At 41.1% G+C, this 25,112-nt stretch overlaps 1 protein-coding gene across 1 annotated transcript; it reads left to right on the forward strand.

Moving 5' to 3' along the window:
• Positions 1-19,773: 19,773 nt before the first annotated feature.
• Positions 19,774-23,533, forward strand: LOC147451654 (uncharacterized). Its single transcript, XM_086518791.1, has 2 exons — positions 19,774-20,654; positions 22,775-23,533. Exons 1-2 carry the CDS (start codon positions 19,830-19,832, stop codon positions 22,973-22,975), a joined length of 1,026 nt encoding a protein of 341 aa, XP_086374917.1. The 5' UTR covers positions 19,774-19,829; the 3' UTR covers positions 22,976-23,533.
• Positions 23,534-25,112: the final 1,579 nt, after the last annotated feature.

A 25,112-nucleotide genomic window follows, 5' to 3' on the forward strand; every position in this document is an offset into this window, starting at 1 on the left:
TCTCTAACGCCAAAAAAGTCCTTTTTTGAGTCCAAACTTTTCCTAATGTTCCTTTTGTAGCTCCCTTCTTTAGAAGAAGGTTTGGAAAGTAGTAGGATCTTCTTCAACACTTCTAGAGAAGATTTCTATGGATGTGTTTTCTTTGAGGAGATGGATTGGGAGATTTGTTGTGTCTTTTGCAATTTCACGTATTTCCTGGAATTGTGAACAAAGTTATCCATCATAGGCGTAGTAAGTTGATGGTATAGTTGCACTTTGTACTAGGTTGTAGATTATGGATATTAGAGGGGGATTTATTTCCTCCTAGAAGCAAAGGATGTTCTATGATTTTTTATTTTCCATCCACGAATGGAAGTTGCTATTCCCACTTTAATGACTCTTGTTCATTTGGTATGCAGATCAGGTGCATAGTAATGTGAGAGATGCAAAGCAACTTGCATGATAATAAAGGGGGCAAGAACAAGGTCAAAACTACTACATGATATGATGTAGAGACATAGAGAGTATGTAACACATCTCTCTTCTGAGGTATTTTGTCAATTATATAGGAATATATTTTTGTAGCATTCATTAGCATAGGTTTTTTTCCTTTCAGACATGCATAGCCCTCCAACATCGATATCCCTTCCAACACATCCCTGTCTTTTTTTGTTGAAGAGGCAGATGATCCATATGAGACAATCCTACCAACACCTCTTGAGGGTAATATGGCAAGGGATGCAAAGCAATTTGAATACCTAAGCAGAGAAGTGAAAAGTGCATTTTCTTTAAAGTGTTTGAGGATGATTCAAGATTAGTGTGTTGGTAATGAGGAAAACCAAATGAAATGCAAGAGCTATTTATAAGATATTCAATGCCGAGGCAAATGATCTCATGGTGTCAATGAACAAACTCTTGGAGAGAATCTGGTCTAAGCTTTCAATAACATTAAGAAAGTGTTAGGAGGTCTCCGTGATGGACGTTTGTAGCATAGCTATCTGGAACTAACATAATCATGTCAATACTTAGGGAAGTGACTTGGATGGATGACGGAGACTCTTTGAGGTTTGCAACTCTCAAGAAGTAAACCTAACCAACAAACACATCCAATCAACAAGCAAATCACCACTCCCAGATCAAAAAAAATCATATGTCCTATTTCACTGCTCTTGCTCATCACGCCATTTTGATGACTAAAGGGACTCGGATTTCCACAAAACTTTAAGGGAAGATATATTAGGTCTAAGGGGACATATGTACAAATTTTGGTTTCAATTTGACAAGGTATCTGTACCACATCATGAAAACTACAACAGAACAACCCAAACAGATCGCCTTAAGGTCTAATATCACTCTTCTATGGTCAAAATGTCAAAAAATAGTGATTTAAGCACTCAAAGTTGAAGATACATCTCACAGACACGTAGTCACAAGTCACGATAGAACTTGTGATGCTTACATTAAAATGAAAGAGCAAGAGAAGATGAACACAATGCAAGTTTTGGAGTCGGTTAAAAGTTTGAGCTAAGAAGCCACTTGAGCATATGTACATAGAGCTTCCTTTTCTCCAAAAGATAAGCCTCTTTTTCATACTAAAATTATTGTCTTTTATACCTAGGGATTTCTAGATGGCAAGTGAAGAAGCTCACGTGGGCCTTTACTAATAACATAAAAGAATTACAACTCAGAGAATAGATATGTCACTCTGGAATCAGAATTTGCACATAGTGTAGCTACATTTTCTTGAAAAAATGATAGAGTACAAATGTGGTCTTTGGCTAGGTAGGTGTTGATATGCTAAAATAGTCAAACACTCCCCCCTTCCTAGATCGCATCATCCCTTGACAATACCATGTGCAATCTAGTCATTAGGGCTATCAGCAGGTTCGTCTTTAAGGCTGATCGGTAGCTTTGAAAGCTGATGACACTCCCCCCTTCCTTGAGTGATATATATTTGTTGTGTTTGGGTCGATTCGTGAGTTGGGCTTCTAAAATTGAGGCAATTGTGCATTTTGTTGTGCATTCTCCTTTTTGTTGCCACTTTTGGCAGCAAAGATGGCTATTGGTGTTGCTTACCTTTTTGGGAACTGAGACTCTGTGGGTAGCTGACTTTATGATGGATCTTGCACTCGGGTTCCACTATAATGTGAGTCCTCTAGAATATATCACCAGCTTTGAAGAACTGTGTGAGCTTCTTATGATCGTTGTTGATAGCTCTCTTGTTAAATGTGTCATTGCTTGTCAGTTTTTTGTATGCCATTCCTTGACTTTCCCTTGTTTAATGGATCTTTTTTTATGTCCTTGAAGGTAGAAGTTGCTCATAGCAAGCATGTGTAGACCTACAATTGTTTCTTTTTAGCATGTTGTTCAGAGACTTGGTGAAGGGATCAAAACATGGCCTCCAAAAATGATGGACTTAACTAAATTTTCAATGAGAAGTTGGACAAGAATAATTTCCATGTTTGGAAGTTCAAAATGATCAATTTTCTCATGGGTAAAGGTTATTGGGAGTACACTGATGGAAAGCATGATATTGCATCATTGTTACTAGAGGAAGGTGTGAGTGCTAGAAGTAGATAAGTTGTTTAAAGATTGGAATCAAGGAGGTGAGAAGGTCATGTATTGGATTTTTGTGTGTGTAGGACACTATGATTGGGCATATACAATATGCTCACACCCCTAAGGAGGCTTGGGACACCTTACTGTCGTTGAATGTGACCAACATAAAGGCAATGAAGCTATATTTGAAGACTGAGTTGAACAAAGTGCAAAAGAAAAACCTATCTATCAATGACTACTCATTGAAGATAAAACATATGTGAGTCACGTGCATTGATTGGTGTTACAACTGATGATGATGATAAAGTTGAAGTATGTCTACAAGTCTTGGGTCTAGAATACAAATAGTTTAAAACTGGTATTCATCTTCAAGAGAATATTCCCTCATTTTCAGGTTTTGTGTCCTTATTATTGTGGAAGAGAAGGAACTTGAGGAAAACTTCTCTATGCAAGATATAAATTTTTTTGAATAGGTCCTTAATATTAGAGGGACGTGGTACATCCCATGGAGGAGGTCCAATGAAGGGGCAACCACTAAGCACAATAGTAGAATATCAATAAAAGACAATATACAAGTGGTCGAGGAAACTTTTCACGTAGAGGGAGATCATGGAAATGTACAATGTAACACTATAGGTCAACATGGAAATGTAGTATGATGGGGTTGTGAAATACATGGTCACTTTGAACGTGATTTTCCAGACAAGAGGCAAAAAAATTATTATGCAACCACTAGCAGGAATGGAGATTATCCTAAGAGGCTATTATGGTGTAGCACATGCCAAACACTATGTCTGCATATGTGGGAAAATCTAGTGATAATGTTTGTTATGTGGATTTTGGTGCATCAAATCACATTGGTGAGAGGTTTAAGGGAATGAAAACTTTGCAAAGTCCTGGATATGTAGATAATGGGGATGATATTCCACATCCCATTATGCATACAAGAAATGTACCATTGTCTATGATTGATGGTAAAGTAAAGTACGTAGCTGATGTATTGCATGTACCCAATATCACAAAGAACTTTGTTTCTGTTGGGTAAATGGTTGAGCAAGGCTTGCAGGCCAGGTTTAACTTTGATGGTCTCTTTGTTGAAGAGCATAAGAAGAATCGAAGGTTGGTTGCGAAATAAAGTAGATCATATGTTTACTTTGGATGTAAATGTGTTTGAGGTGAATGCCACCATGTTTGCATAAGGTACATGACTTGTTACAGATATTGAGATTTGGCACAAATGTATCGGTCATTTGAAATTTCCAAACAGTTGAAGGCGATGCAAACTAAAGAAATGGTTACAGGTTTGCCAACATTTAAAGTTGTTGAAATGAAACAAAATTGTGAATATTTTCAGTTTGGAAGCATGCAAAACCATCCTTTCACATGATAAACATGTAAAAAGGAATGCATTGTATTTAGTGCATACATATGTGTGGGGTTCGACAAAGACTGCATGTATGGGTGGATGTAGATATTATGTGAGTCTCATTGATGACCATAAGAGGAAGGGGTGCCATTACCAAAGGGAAATAAATCCATTGGATGTAAGTGGGTTTACAAAATAAATCATAATGTTGATAGAAGTGTGAGTAGGTACAAGACCAGGCTTGTGGCCAAAGGTTATGCACATATTTATGGGTTATGCACAAACTTATGGGATTGACTATGAGGAGACAATCCCATAGACAAGATGGCTACCATTCATGTTTTTATTGCGGTGGCTACAATTTCAAAATGGGTGTTGAAACAAATGGATCTAAAGAATTTCTTTTTGAATGGAGACTTGGAGGAAGTTGTGTATATGGAGCATCCATAAGGTTATGTAAATATGAGACTATGTGACCTTGTATGTAGGTTAAAGAAATCATCGTATGGTCTAAATCAAGCACGTAGAGCTTGGTATGGAGAGGACTGTGGCATTCCTCATTTCATTGGGATTTGAGACATTTGATGCAAATCATTCATTATATGTGTGAAAGAATGAGACAAGAATTGTGGTGATATGCATCTATGTGGATGACTTGGTTGTTGGTGGTGATAATGTGGGTAAAGTAGAGGGTGTATAGGATCTACTTATGCAGAAGTTTGAGATGAAGGACTTGGGAGACTTGCGGTCTTTCTTGGGCATTGAAATTATTCGCACAAAAGAGGGTGTATGGTTGTCACAAAGACAATATTCTTTGGACGTGATGAAAAAGTATGTTATGAGTGATTGTAAGTCAATTGTGATACCTTTAGATCATAATTTGAAGTTGATGAAGGATGTAGGTCAAGTAGTTGAGAATGGTACCATGTAAACAAAGATTGTGGGTAGCTTGATCTACTTGACTATCTCGCATCCAGACTTGATCTACACAATTAGATTGGTGAGTCAATTTATGTAGTCTACCAGGAAACCACACTTAGATGCAATGAGATACATATTGCACGATGTGAGTGCTACCTTGGATTATGCACGTTTTTTATAGGAGTGGTGTGGAATTGCAATTCTATGGTTACCCAGATGCAGATTTGGCTAGTAGCACATACGATGCAAGTCTACCAAATTATGGTTTCATGTTTTCACTTGCTAGTGTTGCTATCCCATGGAGTAGAAAGAAGCAACCTATGGTTGTTGTTTGGAGTACAGAGGCAAAGTAAAGGGGTGTTGCAGTGACAGCATGTGAGGTGGCATGGTTGGGTTGCTACTTTAGGAATTTAGAGTACAGATACAGATCCCGATTGTCATCTATTGTGACAACCTCAACATCATAAATTCAACACAAAATTCAATGTTTCATGCCAGAACAAAGCACATTGAGGTGCACTACCACTTCATCAAAGAGAGGGTCTTAGCAAGTGACATCGACCTTGAGTACGTGGCGATGGATGAGCAAGTTGCAAATATCTTCATGAAGGCCCTTGTAGTGGAGAATCTCTGACAATTTTGAGCAATGCTTGGCATATAGGAGATGGCATTGAGCATGAAAGAAAGTGTTGAGATGCCACGCTCAACATGTATGACTCCTAGATAACTATCACCGACAATCATTATCACTGATGCACCTTGGTGAATACACATATATTTGCTAGTGATACTACAATCGTACTACATTGAGTTGGTCTACCTACTAGAGTGATGGCACACTTATCCATTCACCTCACAACCTAGCGGATCTCACTAGACCATTTTATTAGCTTCCTTCTTTTTTTTTTGTTTCTCCTTATGCTACGTATGTAGACCTCTTATTTTGAGTTAGTGAAGAAGAAGAAGAACATGGTTTGGCCTCCACCTTTGTGTGTGTATGTGTGTGCTTGCAATATCTCAAGCTCTCTCCTTCTCTCTCTCTCTCTCTCTCTCTCTCTCTCTCTCTCTCTCTCTCTCTCTTAACACTCCTTTTGACACTCTTCTTCAATTAGATATTCTTTGAGCTATTTCACCTCCTTTTTGTAACTTTCTATTTTGACACCTTCTTGCTCTAGTTGTCACTCTGATTGAGCCACATCAGAATGTTGCATTGAATTCTAGGTTTCCATCATCTGGCCTAGGGCATTGACGATTGTGTTCCATTTAGTCTAAATGGTGGAAACACAACCATCAGTGATGGTGTCAACATCAATGCTTTTTGTTTTGTATTTGACCACCAAGACATTGTAGGAAACTATCACTCCTTGCTATATCAATGACAAAATTCACCACTAGCTTACTCTTTTTTAAGGCTTGCAGTCTATCTACAATTCTTTGTACAAGGGTAGTGGAGACTATGGTTCCTTGTCTCATGGCACTAGTGGCCTATTTTGATGGACCTACTTGATGTTTCAGATTTGGGATCTTTTATAAATCTATAGCATTTTTTGGAGTTGTCCAAGGTAGCACAATTGATGTGGCCACCAAAGTGCCAATTGCTTATGCAATTGCTAGTTCTGACTTATTTTTGCTTGAAGTGTCTTTTGGTTTCTTCACTTTGGTGCTCAATTGATTCCAAGATTATTTTGTTAACTTTTGCTTCTATGTAGCTGGTTTCGATATTCTGGTTGTGTCTTTCTCTAGATCATGCTTTGTCCCTTAGTTGACTAGTGCCTTCTGCTTTTTTTGACTTTCCAAACCTGTGGCTTGGTCTTTTTGAAATTCCTCCCTGCTCAACTTCAATAACAAAGTCTTGACATTGACATGGTTAGGTATGTTGTTTGCTTAGTAGAGGTATAGCCAAACATACTAAACTTTAAACAACTTTTGGATTTTGACTTTGTTAGTTTGGGTCACGAAACTATTGCATAAAATTGTGCTCAAATTGAAATGCATCTTATTGTTGATGGCTCTAGCCGGAAGCTTGATAAAAAGCTTCTATAATACATATGTTGGATTATTCTTAAGACTAATGGCCTCTACACCAAACATGTATGGCTCCCTATGTTCCAATGTAGGTACTGGGATACCTTGTCCTCTTGAATTTCTCTTTCTCCTTGATTCAAGGGTAGAAAACTATTGATGGTATCATCACTTCAAGGTTTCACCTTCTAGTCAAGTGGTAATCTAAAGATATGTGATATGTAGGCAATATTCATCTACACATTGCAACCATTAACCACCAAAGTACATGTGTTAGTGTCAAAATCTTGCATTACTTGTTCAGTGCTATTCAAATTTATGGGAAATTTTGCTGCTTCTAGAGTGACCTAGTTTTGAAGCAACTCCCTCTCTCTCTCTCTCTCTCTCTCTCTCTCTCTCTCTCTCTCTCTCTCTCCCCCCCCCCCCCCCCCCCCCAACTCTCCTAGAGAACATATTTTCCTATTGGATAGTAAGAAACTGTCATTGAGGTTGTTGGTATTTATACCCAAAATTACTTGCATTGCCTTTGTAAAACTAGTGCTACACTGCCCCATCTCTTAGCTTTGCAAAAGGGCTTGTGCAAAAAAGGAGAACTGACTAGATGTAGGCAATGAAGATCAGGTGCACACTGAGGTGTCTGCACACATAATAGTTGGAGATGAAGGTGTTGTAATAGCAAGATAGTCTATGCGGCAAGGATCACTATAGGCACAAGAAGTGAAGGAATGGTTGCCGCAAGGTCATACATACTTCTGATACTGATTTCAATTTGATCCATGAATGCTCCACTCTTTGCACACCTCAGAAAGACAATAGCCATTATTGATGTGGTAGTCATGCATTGTCTTTGCCTTATAATGATTACTAGTGCGATACCCAAAAAGATACGTGCTTTAATGCCTTGCCAATGATCATTATTGATTTCAAATATCCTCTAATTGTCTAATACTTGAGAGTAGAATTTGGCAAACTTCATACCATTCTCTTTATGAATATCATTGTTCACTTTGAATCCTTCTGATACAACAGAAGAAAATCCAGTGGAGGGATTTCAGAGTCAGATGTCTCAAGAATGACCTCAAGAGCTAGTATTGAAGACTCTACTAGAGTGGATAGTATAGATTAATCTTTGATCCATTATAGACCCTAGGAAAAAAAGAAGCCAAAAAATACTTTAGTTTGAATATGCCATTATAGAAAATCCAGTCTACTTCATAAGGTCTAGTTTCAATATTTCTCTTTGTCTAGTTTCAACATTGCACGAAGTTGTTGGGTAACATTGGCTTGCCAAGCAGGGTTGCCCATAGCTTGCTGCAACCTAGCAACAAGATAATTGACAAACATGGGGGCCTCATCATTAGCACCTTCATGTGCAAAATCAAAGTTATCAATGTTCATTCTACTGTCTGGGTTATTTTCAGCCATGCTAATTTAAACTTATGTATATAATAATTTGTGTTTTGGTACCCTTAAAAACCTTAGTCACTATTCTTCTTTACATTTGAAAATCAGCTCTCAAGAAGCCACACCCGTGGTTTAGACACTGTTGATTGCAAAGACTAGTGGAGAGGGTCTAACATTGCTTGGTTGATTATGGTTCCTATTGAGCTTGCTCATAGCTCAGTAATGGTAAAGCCAAAGGCAAGCCCCAAGAGGCTCCATTATTAAAACTATAGTTTCCAATGGTGTACCTCGAACTAAGTCCTTCTCAACCAAGATAATAGATCCCTGTCCTACTTACCCTATTTGCAATAAACATTCCCATCCTTTGATGAACAACTTAAGGACCTCTCTTTTTAAGCAAGAAAAGAGAAACCAATAGCTCTGGTAAAGCCAAAGGCAAGCCCCAAGAGGCTCCATTATTAAAACTATAGTTTCCAATGGTGTACCTCGAACTAAGTCCTTCTCAACCAAGATAATAGATCCCTGTCCTACTTACCCTATTTGCAATAAACATTCCCATCCTTTGTGAACAACTTAAGGACCTCTCTTTTTAAGCAAGAAAAGAGAAACCAATAGCTCTGATACCAATGTAATGAAAATGGCCTATGAACTTTGAGAATAGCGAAATCAGGAGAATTAAAGAGAGCATTTTTGTGAGTCTACTTTGAGAACATAGAGGGTGGACTTAATTGATGGTAGTAGCATAGTCATATTACTTAACACTAGGTTGGTAACCTAACAGGACATAAAAGTGTCCTTTCAGGGTTTTGAAAAAAACCTCCAAAACCATAGTAGATCCACTCATTTTGTAAAATCCTTTCATGAGGTTATAGTTCAAGGCCTACTACACATGGAAAAAATAAGAAACTTGTAAAATTTCTCATCTTTTGGTCACACCAAGCCTCCAAAGTTGATGGACTAGTACATTTTCATCAAAACAGTCATTTCTTACGTTTTGTTGCATAAAAATAAGATTAGGGATTTTTGTAGGGCTTGAGATAAATTCCCTAGTTAACTTCAATGGGTTGGTGATCAGAACATATGATTGCTTCTCACTCACTATTTTTTGTTTTGCCAAAAGAAATAGGTACAAAAAAGTTGAATTTTTACCATTCTGTAGACCTATCATCAAAGTTTCTATAGCCACACTCAATACAAATAATATATGTATGTTTTCTTAGTTCCGTATTGTCCTTCAAGTTCATAAGGAGCCATGGAGCATGTCAAAATAATTATACATCTCTTACCAACGGGAATCTTGGGGACAAAGATGAAGTGCTAAATACAGCAAACATGAAAAAACTGGGTTTAACATTATGAGTTGTAGAATCCCATAGAAAGTATTTAGTATCTAGCCAAATTTGATCCTTATGACTATATATGGTTACTAACTACAAAATGCATGTAGTTGTCACAAGAAACTAACAATATTGAAAAAGTTATACTTGATATACTAGAATGTTTCGTTTTCTTCAATAATTGGAAAAATCAACCATCGTTGTCTACTATGCAAAATAGGGTATTAGGTGCCCCAAAACTCAAGGAATATTAGCTTTATGTTACAATATGCGACATAGAAAATCAAAACTGCATTTGGATATCATGAAAGCCACCAAAAAAATCATAGAAGAGCTAAAATTGGCTAAAAAACAGGATTTGACAATTTTTGTAATTTGGTCATAACTTACGACTTTAACATTTATTTCTCCCTAGAAGCATCAGGACATGTTGAGGACTACTAAAGATAGTTCTCTAGCATTATACACTACAAGAGGTTGTGTGCTCTTGTGACGCTCTTAGCGACGGAAATACACTGGGTTTTTATAACCCCCGGCGTCGCTAAAAGCGTCGCTACGAGAGCGTCGCTATCTGCGTCGCTATAGGCGTCGCTATATAGCGACGCTCATAGCGACGCCTATAGCGACGCAGATAGCGACGCTCTCACAGAAGAGTATAGCGACGCATATAGCGACGCTACAGAGCCATAAATAGCGACGCTTATAGCGACGCCTGAGAGAATATTTTTTTGGTGGCAGGGCATTGAATGCCCTGCCACCCATCAACCATATTGTACTTGATTCACTTTTTAAAAAAAGTGCAAAGGTAAATAATAGACCCAAAATAGTCACCCACAAGACGCATTGTTTGCAAAATTGACAATTGTACACATCATAGACAAACTGAATTGATTGGCAAATGTAATAATGACAATTGTACAACATCATAGGCATAAAGAATTGATTGGCAAAAGGAATTGCGGTGACAAATGTAATAATATACATGGTTCAAAAAGACGTATAAAATCCGTCTCATGATACATAAGCTATGAGAAACCCTAAACTAATGCTATCTAGCTACGGCTAAACTGACGTCGTCTAATCAGACGTCTCATCGCGTCCAAGCGGCGTATCTGTCGGATTCTGCAAAAAAAGACAATAAGACAGTTTTCAGTAAATATAAACATATAACGACATTTATAAAACAATACAAAAAATAAAAAAGAGTAAACCCTAATACTAACCATGCCGCCGCGAGAACTGAGAATGTCCATCAGGGCGTTTAAGCCCTTCCTGCATGCGTACTCGCGCTCGTACGGTGTGGGATCACGTCCTGTCATCGACCACTGTCAAAACATACAAAGATTTCATTATGTTAGAACTAAAAAACTCATAAACCCTAAACTATCGAACATGCATAAAGAGCAATGTGAAAAGACTTACAAAATCGGCCTCAAATGATGCCCATCCACCGCTCCCCAAGTGGTGCGAGCTCCCTGCCTCTACTCGCGCTCTGGCTGCATCCTTTTGTTGCTTCCACTTGTCGGGATTCTCGCGCGCTGCTTTCTTCGCATTCTTCCAATCTTCTTTGGCCAGCCAATCTGGCCTATTCCACCCATTCTTGATTGCTTTTTGCACTTCGGAACGCTTGTGTTTGCAGTATTCGCGCATTCGAATCTTCATCAGGTCTTCATTGAAGCGCTGATCCCGTGTTGGAACGGGAAACTCATCATGAAGTATGCTGATGACTCTGTTTTTTAAATCACTTGGTACTTCACTCCATTTGTTTAGTATATAGTGTCTAAACAGCTAAGAGCAAAGACCACGCATGCGCGAGATCACCTTCTTGCCGTCATCATCCATGATGATGCCGCCGCTGATGTCGACGGAGTAAGGCAAGCCCTCTGGCCGGTGACGCGTGAACCTGGGTGTCCCGGCAGGGGTCTCTAGCGGCGTGTCGATGGGGGTACGGACGTCAGGTGTCTCCATCGGCGTCTGGGCGCCGAAGCGAGGAGTGTCGAGTGGGGTGGCTCCTGGCGGAGTAGGTAGAGGTGTGTAGCTTCTAGGAACAGTCAGCCGTGCAAAACCTGGCGTAGACGGCGATGCTGTGGCTGGTGTGGGGGCGGGCAAAGAAGGGGAGGGTAAAGAGCCTCGTCGAACACGAGGCGGTGTGGAGGCATCGGTGGCGGAATCCCCACAACAACCGCCACCGCCACCACTAGAGCGCCGGTGTCTAGACGAGTGTGACGCTCGTCTCGTCGACGCCGAAGCTTCGGAGCGCGCCGAATGCTCCGAAAGAGAGGGAGATGCGGATGGTGTAGGAACGCGCGATGATGCGCCAGAGCGATGACGCTCCACGTACCACTGTCTCTGCTGCGGTGACAAAGAAGAAAGAAACTCCTCATCATCCATACCTGCATTAAACACACGAATATTTAAACTTAATATTGAATGAATAGAGTAGACAATGACGCAAAGACCATTAAATACAATGACGTAATGACGCATATAAATACAATGACGCAATGAATCGAGTGATAGAAGAGGCAAGTCGAAAACTCAGAATTTTCAATCAAAAGATGTGAGCGCGAGTAGAAAAGAGCGTTACACACCATGGAAGCTACTTAGAGAGCTAGAGCTTTTACAGCACGGAGCAAAATTGTTCAAATACAATATTTGTGGCTTTAAGAGATCTCTCTCTCATCCTCGCATAACTCAGCATAACTTCCTATATCTATATAGAGCTCTCCGTTTAAACACATATCCTCTGTTTCATTTTGTAGCTCCTCTGCATGCACCCCATATAGAGTAGTAGCATCTTGATGCTCGTCTGGCACCACCGCAGCGGCTTCTGATTGAGCATCTTCTCTGATCTCCTCCATTGATGTCGTGATTGGCACATGGTAGCCTTCATACGTCCTTGCACTACGAGGGACTACCTCTATGACGTACCACCAGTTTGATGTAGACTTTGTAGGATGAAATATTACCTGCCAGAGCCACATAACTTACATGAGAGCTTTCAAGCACATAACTTGTAAAAGGGGGAAACGCTCTAAGAAGAACATCCATCTCGAATGAACTGTGCCAGCTATTTCCACCTCATCAACTATGTGAATAAGAAGATGCACCTGAATGGTTAGTATTGTAGTAGGAAAATGTTTCTCAAACATGCACACAAGCTCCGCAGCATTTAGTTTGGCGAATGGTATGGAGTCTACGTCGATCTCCTTTTGTGAGATCCATTGCACCAGCTTTGCAAGTTTGTAGATTGTGTTACGGATGTCGAGAGACAAACATCCCTCAATGGCAACCGGTAAAATAAACTGTAAAGTATGTGCAGCAATGATATTAAAGTCCACATTTTATGCAATGATATTAAAGTCCACTATGAACGTACCTGACACATTTTATGCCAATTGTGTGACTTCAAACCGGTAAGCTTTCCTTCTTTAGTAAAACACGTTCGAAGCGAGTGCATTACGCCAGTGGGGGTCCGCAAAGATCGAATGGCCTCTTTTACTTTGCGTTCTTGGGCTCCTGTGAAAATCCATGGTGCTTTAGGAAGTTTTATCGATCCATCAGACGCTGTTTGCGGCCAATATTGCTCCATACGATCCACATTTCTAAGGTCAACTCTGGCTCCCAAAGTATCTTTCTTGCCGGTCAAATGGTCCCATAGTAGATTACCCACATTCTTGAATATGTGCATTGGATCGAGCAAGTGATTGATCACGAGTCGGGGCCAGTATGGTAACTCGTACCATAGAGATAGTCTCTTCATCCCTGGAGGCAATCCGTCATCGCACATCTCCTTCTGCTCTAACCATGCTTGTGCAGACATCCTTGGTGGCTCTCTTCCCAAAAAGCCGTCGCGTAACACATGATTCTCCGGAAGATACGCTTGATGACCTTCGTAGATTTGCTTCTTCAGTGAGGGTGCCCTACGTGCATTCAGTCTAGGTCCACATGTGACACATGCTCTGTATCCGCTTGTTTGAAGCCCTGCATGTATACACATGATAATAGATCAACTATGGGGAAAAACAAGATTTACAGTGTCTGAGAGAGGAGTGTCAATAGATCACCTGAGCATTCTGTTAGCCCGGGATAGTCATGCATGGTCCACATTAGAATACCTCTGATCAAAGCATTCCGTCGTCCTGTGTGTCGGCTCATATCCATCACCTCTATGCCAATCCACAATTGTTGTAGCTCTTCCAATAGTGGACGAAGATACACATCCATATTCCCCACTTTATATCGCCCTGGCACAATCAAGCTTAGCCATAGGTGCCCCTTCTTCGTAGTCAACCACGGGGGAATGTTGTAGTTGACGATGACAACGGGCCATACACTGTAAGATGTTGATCTTTGACCAAATGGATTTACGCCATCCATAGCCAGGCCTAAGCGCAAATTTCGAGCTTCCCTGGCAAAATCCGACCATGTTCCATCTATATGTTTCCAGGCTGCGCAATCTGCAGGAATTCGTAGCACACCATCCGAAGATTTATTCTCCTCATGCCATGATGCTAGGGCGGCCATGGACTTACATTCGAAGAAATGCTTGATGCGAGGAAGCAAAGGAAAATGTCGCAAAACCTTTTGTGGAATTTTTGTCCCGTGGAGATCTACTCGATATCTTTTGGAATCACATTTCGGACACTTCTCCATGTCTGTGTATTCCCCTCTGAAAAGAATGCAGTCATTAGGACAAGCGTGGATAGAATTGTAATCCATCCCCAAGTTTCGCAAAATCTTTCTTGCTTCATCTCGGGAATCTGGCATCACATTGTCAGCTGGTAGAATGTGCTCTTTCAGCAATCTACACAACATAAAAATATGATACAGTCGTGTAAAAATCTATCAGATCATTATACATTTAGAGTTCTATTAAAGTAAACTAATTGTAATAGATCACCTGAAAAGCGCTGTGACGCTAGTGTCACTCCATCCAAACTTTGCCTGCATGTTGAGAAGAACCAGGAGTGCTTTCAATCTAGACATACGTGCTCCATTATACAATGATGTATCGGCTTCACTTTTCATATCATCATAGATAAGCCTTTCTGAATCCATGATCGTCTCGATCATTTCATCAATCTCGAGCTCAAACATTGCCTCGTTGGGAATGTGCTCTGCATGATCATCCCCCGAGCTGTCAGAGGCTACATCTTGTGGCCTCACATATGCTGCTTGACCAAAGCGCCTGCGAATACGTCTATTGGGTTGCAAGATTGCTGCTTGTTGGCCAGCGTCAGAGTCCGACGAGTTATAATTGGCAACAACTCGATCTATAATAGATGGATCGAACTCGCCAAATTCGCGAACGTGCTGCAAAGAAACACGTCTTGTCCGTCGCACAGCATGCTTGCATTGATTACAAGGACATAAGACCCTCGTTGAGAGATAGGTGTTTCGGTTGGACGGTCCCACATCCTCGTCGCTACTCATAATGAGGATAAAAAACTTATAACCTGGACAACAAATTTAATATTCTATTGGCATTCTTCGTCTTATCTCTCTCTCTCTCTCTCTCTCTCTCTCTCTCTCTCTCTCTCTCTCTCTCTCTCTTTACCTCACATTCTCTAGTCATGTCCAATCCCCGCACACCTCGGTCTAGAGGTGCACGGAGATCAGAACCACCGGGTTATAATCTCGTCTTTATTGGTCAATACCTATATTTGTTGGTACAAGAAATCTAGACACCCACGTCTACATGATACTGCATGTAGTGGACAAAATCCCTTTGCCTCTTCTCTAGCTGTAGCACTTCACTTCATCTTAACATCTTCTCACAGTAGATCTTTTCACTGTTCGTCTAACTCTAAACCCTAAACCGTAAGTAATTCTTGCGTGGACTCGATCTAACGTAAATAAGCGTAAATCTAAATAAACGTAAATCTAACTAAAAATAAAGCTAAATCTAATTTAACGTAAGTCTAATGACTAGAGGTTGTCTAGATGGTCATTGTGTCGGGGATGTAGTGACTCTTGCCGCCCTGAAGATCCACCTTCTTCCCTATCTTCTGAAGACATTTCACCAGCACTTTTGGATCGACGGAGCCCACCATGAGTGAAGGCAACAATACCCTATATTCCATTGAGGGCTGTCTTCACCCGCTTCATGCAGGCATCGCAGTCTATGGAGACCCGCATCTAATCTAATATAACGTAAATCTAAATCTAGCTTAAATAAACGTAAATCTAGTTAAAAATAAACCTAAATCTAATTTAATGTAAGTCTACATATAACCTAATCTTTAACGTCTTTTAAGATAGTTTCCTACGACGTTATAACTCTCTTCTTCCTGTGTGTGTGCGCGTGTGTGGATGTGTGTGCCAATAAAAAGAGATAAATGGTATAACCTTTCTATCACCCATGCCAAGTATGATAGATTGATTATGCCATTTCTCTCTTGAATAATAGGTCTTCAGTTCAACTCCTCGTCAGCTAGATCTTTAGGTCTTTTAATTTTAATTAGTTTCCTACGACGCTCCCTTAGTTTCTCTTTCTTTCTCTCTCAATGTGTGTGCGTTTTTTTGGATCGTATGCATGTTTTCTTTCTCTTTTCCTCTCTCAATGTGTGCGTTTTTTGTTTATGCATGTTCTCTCTCTCTTTTCCTCTCTCAATGCGTGCGTTTTTTGTTTATGCATGCTCTCTTTTTCTCTCTCAATGTGTGTGTGCATTCTTTGTTTATGTATGTGTGTGCGTTTTTGCACTCTCTCTCGCTCTCTCTCTCTCTCTCTCTCTCTCTCTCTCTCTCTTTCTCTCTCTCAAAAACACTATGTGTGTGTGTATGTGTGTGTGTGAGAGAGAGAGAGAGGGAGAGAGAAAGAGGGGAAGGGAACATGAGAATGAGGAGAGGGAAGGAGCATACCTGGCTCTCCTTCCTCTCCTCGTGTGTGTGTGTGTGTGTGTGTGTAAAAGAAAGAGAGAGAGAGAGAGAGAGAGAGAGTGAGGGAGAGCGTTACCTGCTCTTTGCTTGAGGGCGCCGAAAAACTCAGATCTGAGATCTGAGTTTTTGGGCGCGCTCGGTTATTTTTTTTACCCCAGCTGGCGTTGCTATGAGCGTCGCTATAAGCGTCGCTATGAGCGTCGCAAATTTCTTTGTAAATTTGCGACGCTCATAGCGACGCTTATAGCGACGCTCATAGCGACGCCGGGAATTTTGTTTTTTGAGCGTCGCTGTGTGAGCGTCGCTAATATGAAGAGCCTCTTGTAGTGATAGACCTCACAAACATGAATTCTAGAGTGGTATAGTTGCAAAAAGTTGAAAAAAGCCAAAAACAGGACCCGTTTTTTCACACAGTTTAGGTTGTGAAATGTTGTGCAAGGACAAGGTTAAAGATGGAATTGATATTCCAAAAAAATGTCGAGTTTTTTTCAGCTCATGAGACAACTTTCTAGACAGATAGCCCCTCAAAATCCATTTTGAAACTCTTGACATAATTCAAGGAAAATGGTCACTTAACAGGACATAAAAGTGTCCCATTACCAACCTAGTGTTAATCAACTTGGCATGAACAATACTTTTGCAAGAGAGAGAGTTTAGAGAACTTGACAACAATTTAGGACCGGATTTATTTGGAGACGGTCCCCCCTCTAATAGGCATTTGTATTATAGATTTTCCCATCAAGAGAGACTTGGTACAACACAATCTTTGGGTTCCTTGTGACCTTGGTGATGCAATGAAGATGGAAAGCATCATGCATCACGAGCATAAGATAGACATTGTAAAAAGCATTAACCATCCCCAACCTTAGTCCCAAGGCCTCAAACACCTTCAAAGGTGGAGAGAGCTAGCAATGAATGAGGGTAGGGAAGAGGAAGAAGAAACATTCATAGGAGAAAGATATAGTTCCTACTCATCATCACTCTTCTTGTTAGCATACATAATAGCATAGTAATGAAGATGGATAAGATGGCAAGCTTAAGCATTGAAGCATTGCTCTTCGTTGGATTTGCATTCCATAGCCAAGAGTGTTGGTGTAGGCTCTCAACTTCTCTACTTGCTTGGAGAAGGAGATGGAGATCTTGCACTTTGCACTTCACACAATGAGTGTGTGTGGGAGAGTATACCCCCCAAACAACCCCCCTTCTAGCTTTGGTTGACCCCCTCTTCTAGCTCAGCACGGATGCTCATTGGACCCCTACAAGCCTGGCCAATCACATGTAGAATGAATATCAAGCAACAAGGGTAGCCTTGGGACAAGTGTCCCCCTTTCCCCTTTGAGAGAGAGGACTTGATAAATGCATAGACAATTAATTAAATTAGCTAAATTATTATTGGACCCCTTGGGAGACCAACCAATAGGCTTTAGGCACACCATGAGGGCATGGAGAGGAGCTTGACAAGTGTCCTATTTTCCTTCTTGGTACCAAGATTTCCTTGAGTGAGGGTGTTTGTATTCTCTCGAGCTCGCCCCTACAATGAGGGCTTGTCCCCTCATTAGTAGGGATATGATTTGACTTTTCGAACACCTTACCCTCAAGCACCTTAGTCATGGATCACCTTAGCACCTTAATCATTAAGCACATCAAGAACCTTAGTCAGCAAGCACAACAAGCACCTCAAGCACCTTAGTCAACAAGCACAACAAGCACCTCAAGCTTGGGCCGGGTTCCCACCTCAAGCACAGCCCTAGCTTACCTAATGTCAAAGGAATTTTTAACACTAACCTTTGGAGGTATTTAATAAAGCTAACCCTAAGGTCTTTTAAGCTCCATTAGCTAGCCTTGGTCTTTGACAAATCATCTCTCATTTGGACCCCTTTACCATTGGCCCCGTGTTGAGATAGACCTGTAAGCACATGCCTGTATTCTAATCCTTGTTCACGTCTATTCTCCCACGTCAAATGATCAGTTTAATATGAGAAAATAATTTGGATTGCTTAGATATTAGATTTTATGATAGGAGGACTTGTGTCATAGATCCCGACCCAAGAGATATTGAGCCAGGACATTGGCAGCTTTGGGCTTGGGAGAGTTACCCATTAGTATGAGTGCAGTGGGACCCAGGAGAGTGGCTTTGGCGAGATCCTCTCTCTTTAGTCAATCACCTAGGGACCCATTTCGTCTAGTACATACTAACAACATGGAAAGAGGCTCGCCCTGTTGGAGCACTTTACTAGCAAGAGGAGGATCTCACAACAAAGTTCTTATTAGGGTTCCAGGAGTGCCTGTGGGATAGCAAACAATCGAGGAGAGTCACCATGTTTCAATGGCTAGTTGCACATAGAGCTACTGCAGTTGGGAGTTGGTTGGTACACAACAACTTCTTGGCAGCATGTGGAGCTCTTGTGACCACCCATTGGAGACTCAACGCCATTGTCTATGGGACTGCCCATGGCACAACAAGTTTGGCTTCAGATTCTTTGACTAATGCCAACACTTTTCACAGCCAGCCAGTACACTTGGGGTGCTGCAACCTTAGTCCACACTCACGGGTCCAGCGCTTTGTTTTGAGATGGCTTCCATCAGCAGGATGATAGTGATTCGGGAGATCCGACCTACATTCCGACCTGCCACGGAGCTCATCCACGGTCGGGACTGGTGTAGTGATAGAGAGTGGTGTTGGGAGCTCATCTACGCCTTGACACTTTGGTTCATTTGGCGGGCCCGCTGCTTTCGCATTTTTCAGGCTCAACCTACCCACCGGTAGAGACTGTTTGTGATATCTGGCTAGAGCTAATTCATATACTCAGAGGTCAATTTGGGAGACTTCAGGCATCTTCGACCGCCTATGAGAGCGCTGCAAGGCCTTCCTATGACCCAGGGCCCTTCTTTACCATGGTCTGTGGCGTGCCTAAATGGCACTGTCAATGACGAGTGTGGTTGTTCCCTCCTCCCATCTCTTGATTTAGCGCTCATTGTACAAATCTTGACTCTCCCCACGTTTTGATGTAGTCCTCTAAAGAAGAGCCTGCTGGTCATAGCTCTTTGGGCAGTATTCTTAACTAATGGTCGTAGCCCTTTGGGAGTATTCTTAACTAATGGTAGGATCTTTTTCTTTGGGAGAAAAAGAACTTTGCCCCGACTCCCACAAGGTTTGTTTCATAAATCCAAAGTCCAAAGCAAACCGCGTAAACTATAGCTATAGCGGGTGTACGAAGTCGTTGGGTCTGATCCAGCTGAGGCGTGAGGACCAGTCAAGTGATCCCGGTGGTACAAACTACAAAGGGCTCGTCTGTGACACGCACACGCACGGAGAGGTGGCGTTATCCTTTAAGGGGCAGCTGAAAAAATTGAAAGACATGGCGGTCAATGCCGCTGCCGGCGGTGGTGGAGGTACGTGGAGTGGCAGTGCAGGCTATGGTGGAGGTGCTGCAGCGAGAAGTAGCAGCAACAGCGGGCAGAATGTAGAGCCATGGAGAGAGACCAGGGCGTATGAGGCTGGCGCTGCAGGCGGTCGTGGAGGTGCTGCATGGAGTAGCAGCAATAGCGGGCAGTATGTAGATCCAGGAGCAGAAGCCCGGCCGTATGAGGCTGGCGCTGCAGGCGGTGGTGGAAGTGCTGCAGCAGGGAGTAGCAGCCATAGCGGGCAGTATGTTGAGCCAAGAGGAGAGGCAACGCCAGCGTATGCAGCTGGCTCTGCAGGCGGCGGGATTAATATCGATGATGCAACACGGTTGCTGCTGCGCGTTAATGCGGAAGTCTTCTACAGAAGGTCGGCTGAGATGAAGGCCGCAATGGAAGAGGGTTTCATGGAGGCGGACGAGGGTCGGCGCGGCCGGGTGACTCTGGCGGAGCTGCTCAAGGCATGCGGCACCCTGCCTGAAGGCTGCAACCCTGACGCTGTCTCCAAGCTCTTCCGCTTCCTCGACGGTCCCTTCCCCACCGGCTCCCTCACCTTCCCCGACTACTGCGTCATCCTGCACCACATCGTCGGCCCCGGCCTCCGCGTCTGCTCCTTCTGCGCATCGCCCATCCTACTCATGCTCGGCTTCACCTGCCGCACCTGCTGGGAGGAGGGCTCCCCCTCCTCCTTCGACCTCTGCGTCCCCTGCTTCTCCTCTCGCAGCTTCCCCGCCTTCGTCGAGTATGGTCTCATATACACTGTCATGCTCAACAAAACCAAGGTATCACCAAGCATAATTATATCTCCTCCTCTAATAAAAATATTCTCTACATCTATACTACTTATAACGGGGGGAGGGATTCCAGCCCCCCCTCCCTGCCATGCGTCAGCAGCAAGATGATCCGGTGGGTGTGGCCTACAGCTCCCGATAGCACAGCAGAGTCAAGATTGAGCGCCCGCATGAGAGAGAGAGAGAGAGAGGGAGAGAGAGGCAACCGAAGACCGCTAGCCACACTTGTAAATACTTATGTAGTGCAAGGACGTTGAGAAAACGAGGAAAGGAAAAATAAGCAAAAGAAAAACACATTGGGGAAAAAAAACAAAAGAAAAACACAAATATATCATTGTGCATTGGATCATCTCTTTTATGTGGACACAAAAAGTCTTCTGATTTTCCACTTTCATGGGTCTCTCTCTCTCTCTCTCTCTCTCTCTCTCTCTCTCACTCATGCGGGCGCTCAATCTTGACTCTGCTGTGCTATCGGGAGCTGTAGGCCACACCCACCGGATCATCTTGCTGCTGACGCATGGCAGGGAGGGGGGGTTGGAATCCCTCCCCCCGTTATAAGTAGTATAGATTATATCACTCCTCACAATTATGCACTTAAGATGTTTCCAAAAGTTTTTTATTTTTTTGAAATTGGGGAGACCTAATTAAAGGTTTTTTATTTTTCCGAAATTGGGGAGACCTTAATTAATGGTTCAAAAACAATAAAATGAATTATATTCATAGATGTGACATCGCTAAAGGCAATTCCAAGGGAGACGAAACCTCATTAGGGAAAAAAAATTAGGGGCTAATTAATACCAAGTGGCTAATTCTTTAAGTTTTTGGAAAAAAAATATTTACTCCTTTTAAGTTTTTGAGAAAATAAAAATTACTTTTGTTCTAATTAAAGATTAGTGCAAATATTCACCCAATATTTAAACATTTTGTAAATATTCGATCAGTTTACTACAAAACTTACAAATTCTTGGGGGTCTCTTATTTTTTACCCTGATACTCATCCTTATTTGAAGGAAAGTACCATCGAGTATTTTATTTATACCATTCTCTCGATTTAAGGCTCATGCCCCATGGAGCTTATCCCACCCTAACATAAAACTCTTAACAATATATCGCCACGTATTTTTATTAATTATAAGCAAAAATCTACTGCAAATGTGTAAACAGTACAACACATGATCAGTTGGGGATGGTCAGTTCAACAAAACGGGTTATCTATTTTATTTTCAATTATACTAGATACACAAATTGGGTTAGAAAAGGGTGTTTAATGTCCATGAACAATCTTGTATAATGGGGTTTCAAAATTGTGTTGTAAATGCATGTGATACAGAGAGTTTACATATGGTTAATCCCTCGCAATGTGCCCTCAATGTCGAGGATTCAAGCACCACTCAACCTGTACACTATTCTAGTAAAAAGAACAATATCTCATTTCAAAATAAAAAACACACATCATTATATTCTAAAAAGGAAATGAAGCATTTGAAGTCTAGCTAAGGTTGTGTAGCTAATGGTATCCTCAAAATTAATTAGGTTACAAATTTATATTCAATAAAAGCTCACTTTTAGGTAATACGATAATTGTGTAGGTATTTCAATTTGGAAGGATGAAATTTTGTCAGAATCGTTTTAAAGCCAAAAGACTTTGACGTTCGAACCTCTGTCTGATAAATATTTTTAGCTTCTAGTAGCTTCAAATAAAACAAATCTGACTTAAGGTATATGTAGTCAGTGTTAAGGAAAAGTGTGACTGAGCATAACCTTGAGCCACTTGAAAAATCAAAATGGTCGGTTGGAGGTATGGGAAGGACGAGAAAATTTGTTTGGAAATTTTAAGAAAGCAGAGTTAAATTGCACAAAATGTCGATTATTTTGAAAATTTTCCTCTTTGAATCTACCCTAAAGAGAATTTTGTATGTTTTTGTGAAGTTGTTTTTTACTTCACTTTTGCATCTGTAAATGTTTTGCAAGATTTTGCTTTTTTTTGGTCAATGGTGGAAACACGTAAAATCACCAATGCTATCCATGCATTGAATTTACTGTTTGTGGAGCCAATTAGGACAATATAGATATAGTGGATTATAACTAGTTTCTCCTTTTTGATGTAAAAGGCTATTAATGCTCCCATATCGACAAACACAAATGTTGCACCTGCACCTCCGCGGTTACAAACACATGAAGAACTTCAACTATTTTATATGCGACTACAACAAGAACGACAAATGGCGCACATGCTAGCAAACTCAATTGCAAATGTTGGTGCTGCAGTTAATGCCTTAGTACCAGACACACATACCTATACCTACATTTAAAGGCCCTTTTTTTAAATGAGATTGGATATACCTAAGTTATGCATTCAACCTTTGTGTAGCATATGTGCACAAAATTGTATAACACACCACCTCCCCCCCCCCCCCCCCCCCCCCCCCCCCAAAAAAAAAAAAAAACACCCATCCCCCCAAAACAAAAAAGAAATTACTTATCTATGTATATAGTATCTGCTACCTTTAGCAAATAAAACCCTCTTGTTTTGAAACTTTCTTTTACACGAAGTATAGCACCATGGTCCATCACAATCTTGGCAGGGTGGCAACCCTCTCGGATTGGTGGTATCCTCCTCTAACCTCCACTTTCGATGTCTCTTCGACGGGTGACTTCCAGATCAACCGATTCTCGTATTCGAGTGGCTCCTCTTTATAATCATCTCTCTTTTGTATGAAATCGTCTATCGAGTTTCTGTATGGGGTGGCTCCCCTTTATTAGCCATTGTATGGTTTGTGGCTATTCTAATTCCTTGGCTAGGATTCACCAGAGTTTCTCGTGTAAGTTTTTTTTTATGATTAAGTCTATAACCACTCACTATTGTTGAGTTTTGCACCCAAAAAAAAAAATCTAAAAATCTAGTTACAAAATGTCTTGTTGAGCCTATTTTTCTTGCTAACATAGGTGCCTTTTCTGGGGTGAGTTTGATTTAGTTCAATCGCTGTAGACCAAAGAGTGTTACTGAGTTCGGCGAAAGGAAAGTTCTTTTTGGGACAATTATCCTTTCGCCTACTGCCACCTATCGTGCTAACATAGGTGCCTTTATTATCAAAGATAGGAACTAAGTTAGAGGGGAATGTATGTACTTTTTTTTTTCTTCTTATCGTATCATGTATCTGTTGTCTTGACTCTTTCAAACAATCAAAGGTGAATCTATGTACAAGTCTAAATGGCCTCCCTTAGACGAGTCTCTTTTCAAATTTAGAAAAGAATCGTTGCCCAATTTTAGAAAAGACATAGGGAGAATAATAAAATAGGTGGTAGCAACGTTTTCATGAGATGGAATCTAAAGAGATCTTTTGGGCTAAGTGAGAGAAAAGAAAAAGGAAAACTCTTCCTTGATTGATTTGTTTAAAGGGAAAAGGGGAACATGCTATAACTAGAGGCGTGGAATCCCCTATAAAATACCCGAAATAGCATACTATAAATCATAGAACAGACTAATCGACATACCTGGCAACCACATAGATGCATAATCGCGAGATACACGAACAGAGAGAGACAGAGTGCGAGAGAGAAAAAGAGAACGTCATGCGCAGGAGCATCTCTGAGAGCGGAGTGCTACGCGAGCAAAGTGAGAGAGGAGGGAGGAGAGAAGAGAACAAGACACAAGCATTGGGTGCAATCTCTCCCCGTGCAAGAGTGACCATTTTTCTCTTACACGTATTTTTTTTATAGATTTCTTGAATGGTCAAATGTGAGTACAAACTGGTCAACCGGATGTAATTGGCCAAAGCACTTGAATAATCAAATGTAATATCCTTCTCCATAATCCATTATCTGCTGATTCTTTTGCCACCTGTCAACTGCAATAGATAATAAAATATCAATTCTATAACAGAACAACAGGGGGTAGTCTCGCGTGGTAGGGGTAGGAGAAGACCTGGACATCGACGTCGATGCATGGAGAGGTGGGTAGCCAGAGTCCTGGATTTTTGTTTTTGTTGGGAAGGGGATTTTTTTGGGAGGAATGACCCAAAAAAAAAACAAAAAAAAAAACCTAGTTACAAAATATCTTGTGGAGCCTATTTTTCTTGCTAACATAGATGCCTTTATTATCAAAGATAGGAACTAAGTTAGAGGGGAATATATGTACTTTTTCTTTTCTTCTTATCGTATTATGTATCTGTTGTCTTTCAAACGATCAAAGGTGAATGTATGTACAAGTCTAAATGGCCTCCCTTAGACGAGTCTGTTTTCAAATTTAGAAAAGAATCGTGCCCAATTTTAGAAAAGACATAGGGATTACTAGGTGGTACCAACGTTTTCATGAGATGGAATCTAAAGAGATACTTTGGGCTAAGTGAAAGAAAAAAGAAAAAGGAAAACTTTTCCTTGATTGATGGCAATTCCTTGATTGGGAAAACAGGTCGACGGGTGTTGGACGGAGCTGGTAGCAACGACCGG

The sequence above is a fragment of the Adiantum capillus-veneris genome, chromosome 8 (genome assembly GCF_014529385.1).
Source record: "Adiantum capillus-veneris isolate H3 chromosome 8, ASM1452938v2, whole genome shotgun sequence".
In the NCBI taxonomy this organism is placed as follows: Eukaryota; Viridiplantae; Streptophyta; class Polypodiopsida; order Polypodiales; family Pteridaceae; genus Adiantum; species Adiantum capillus-veneris.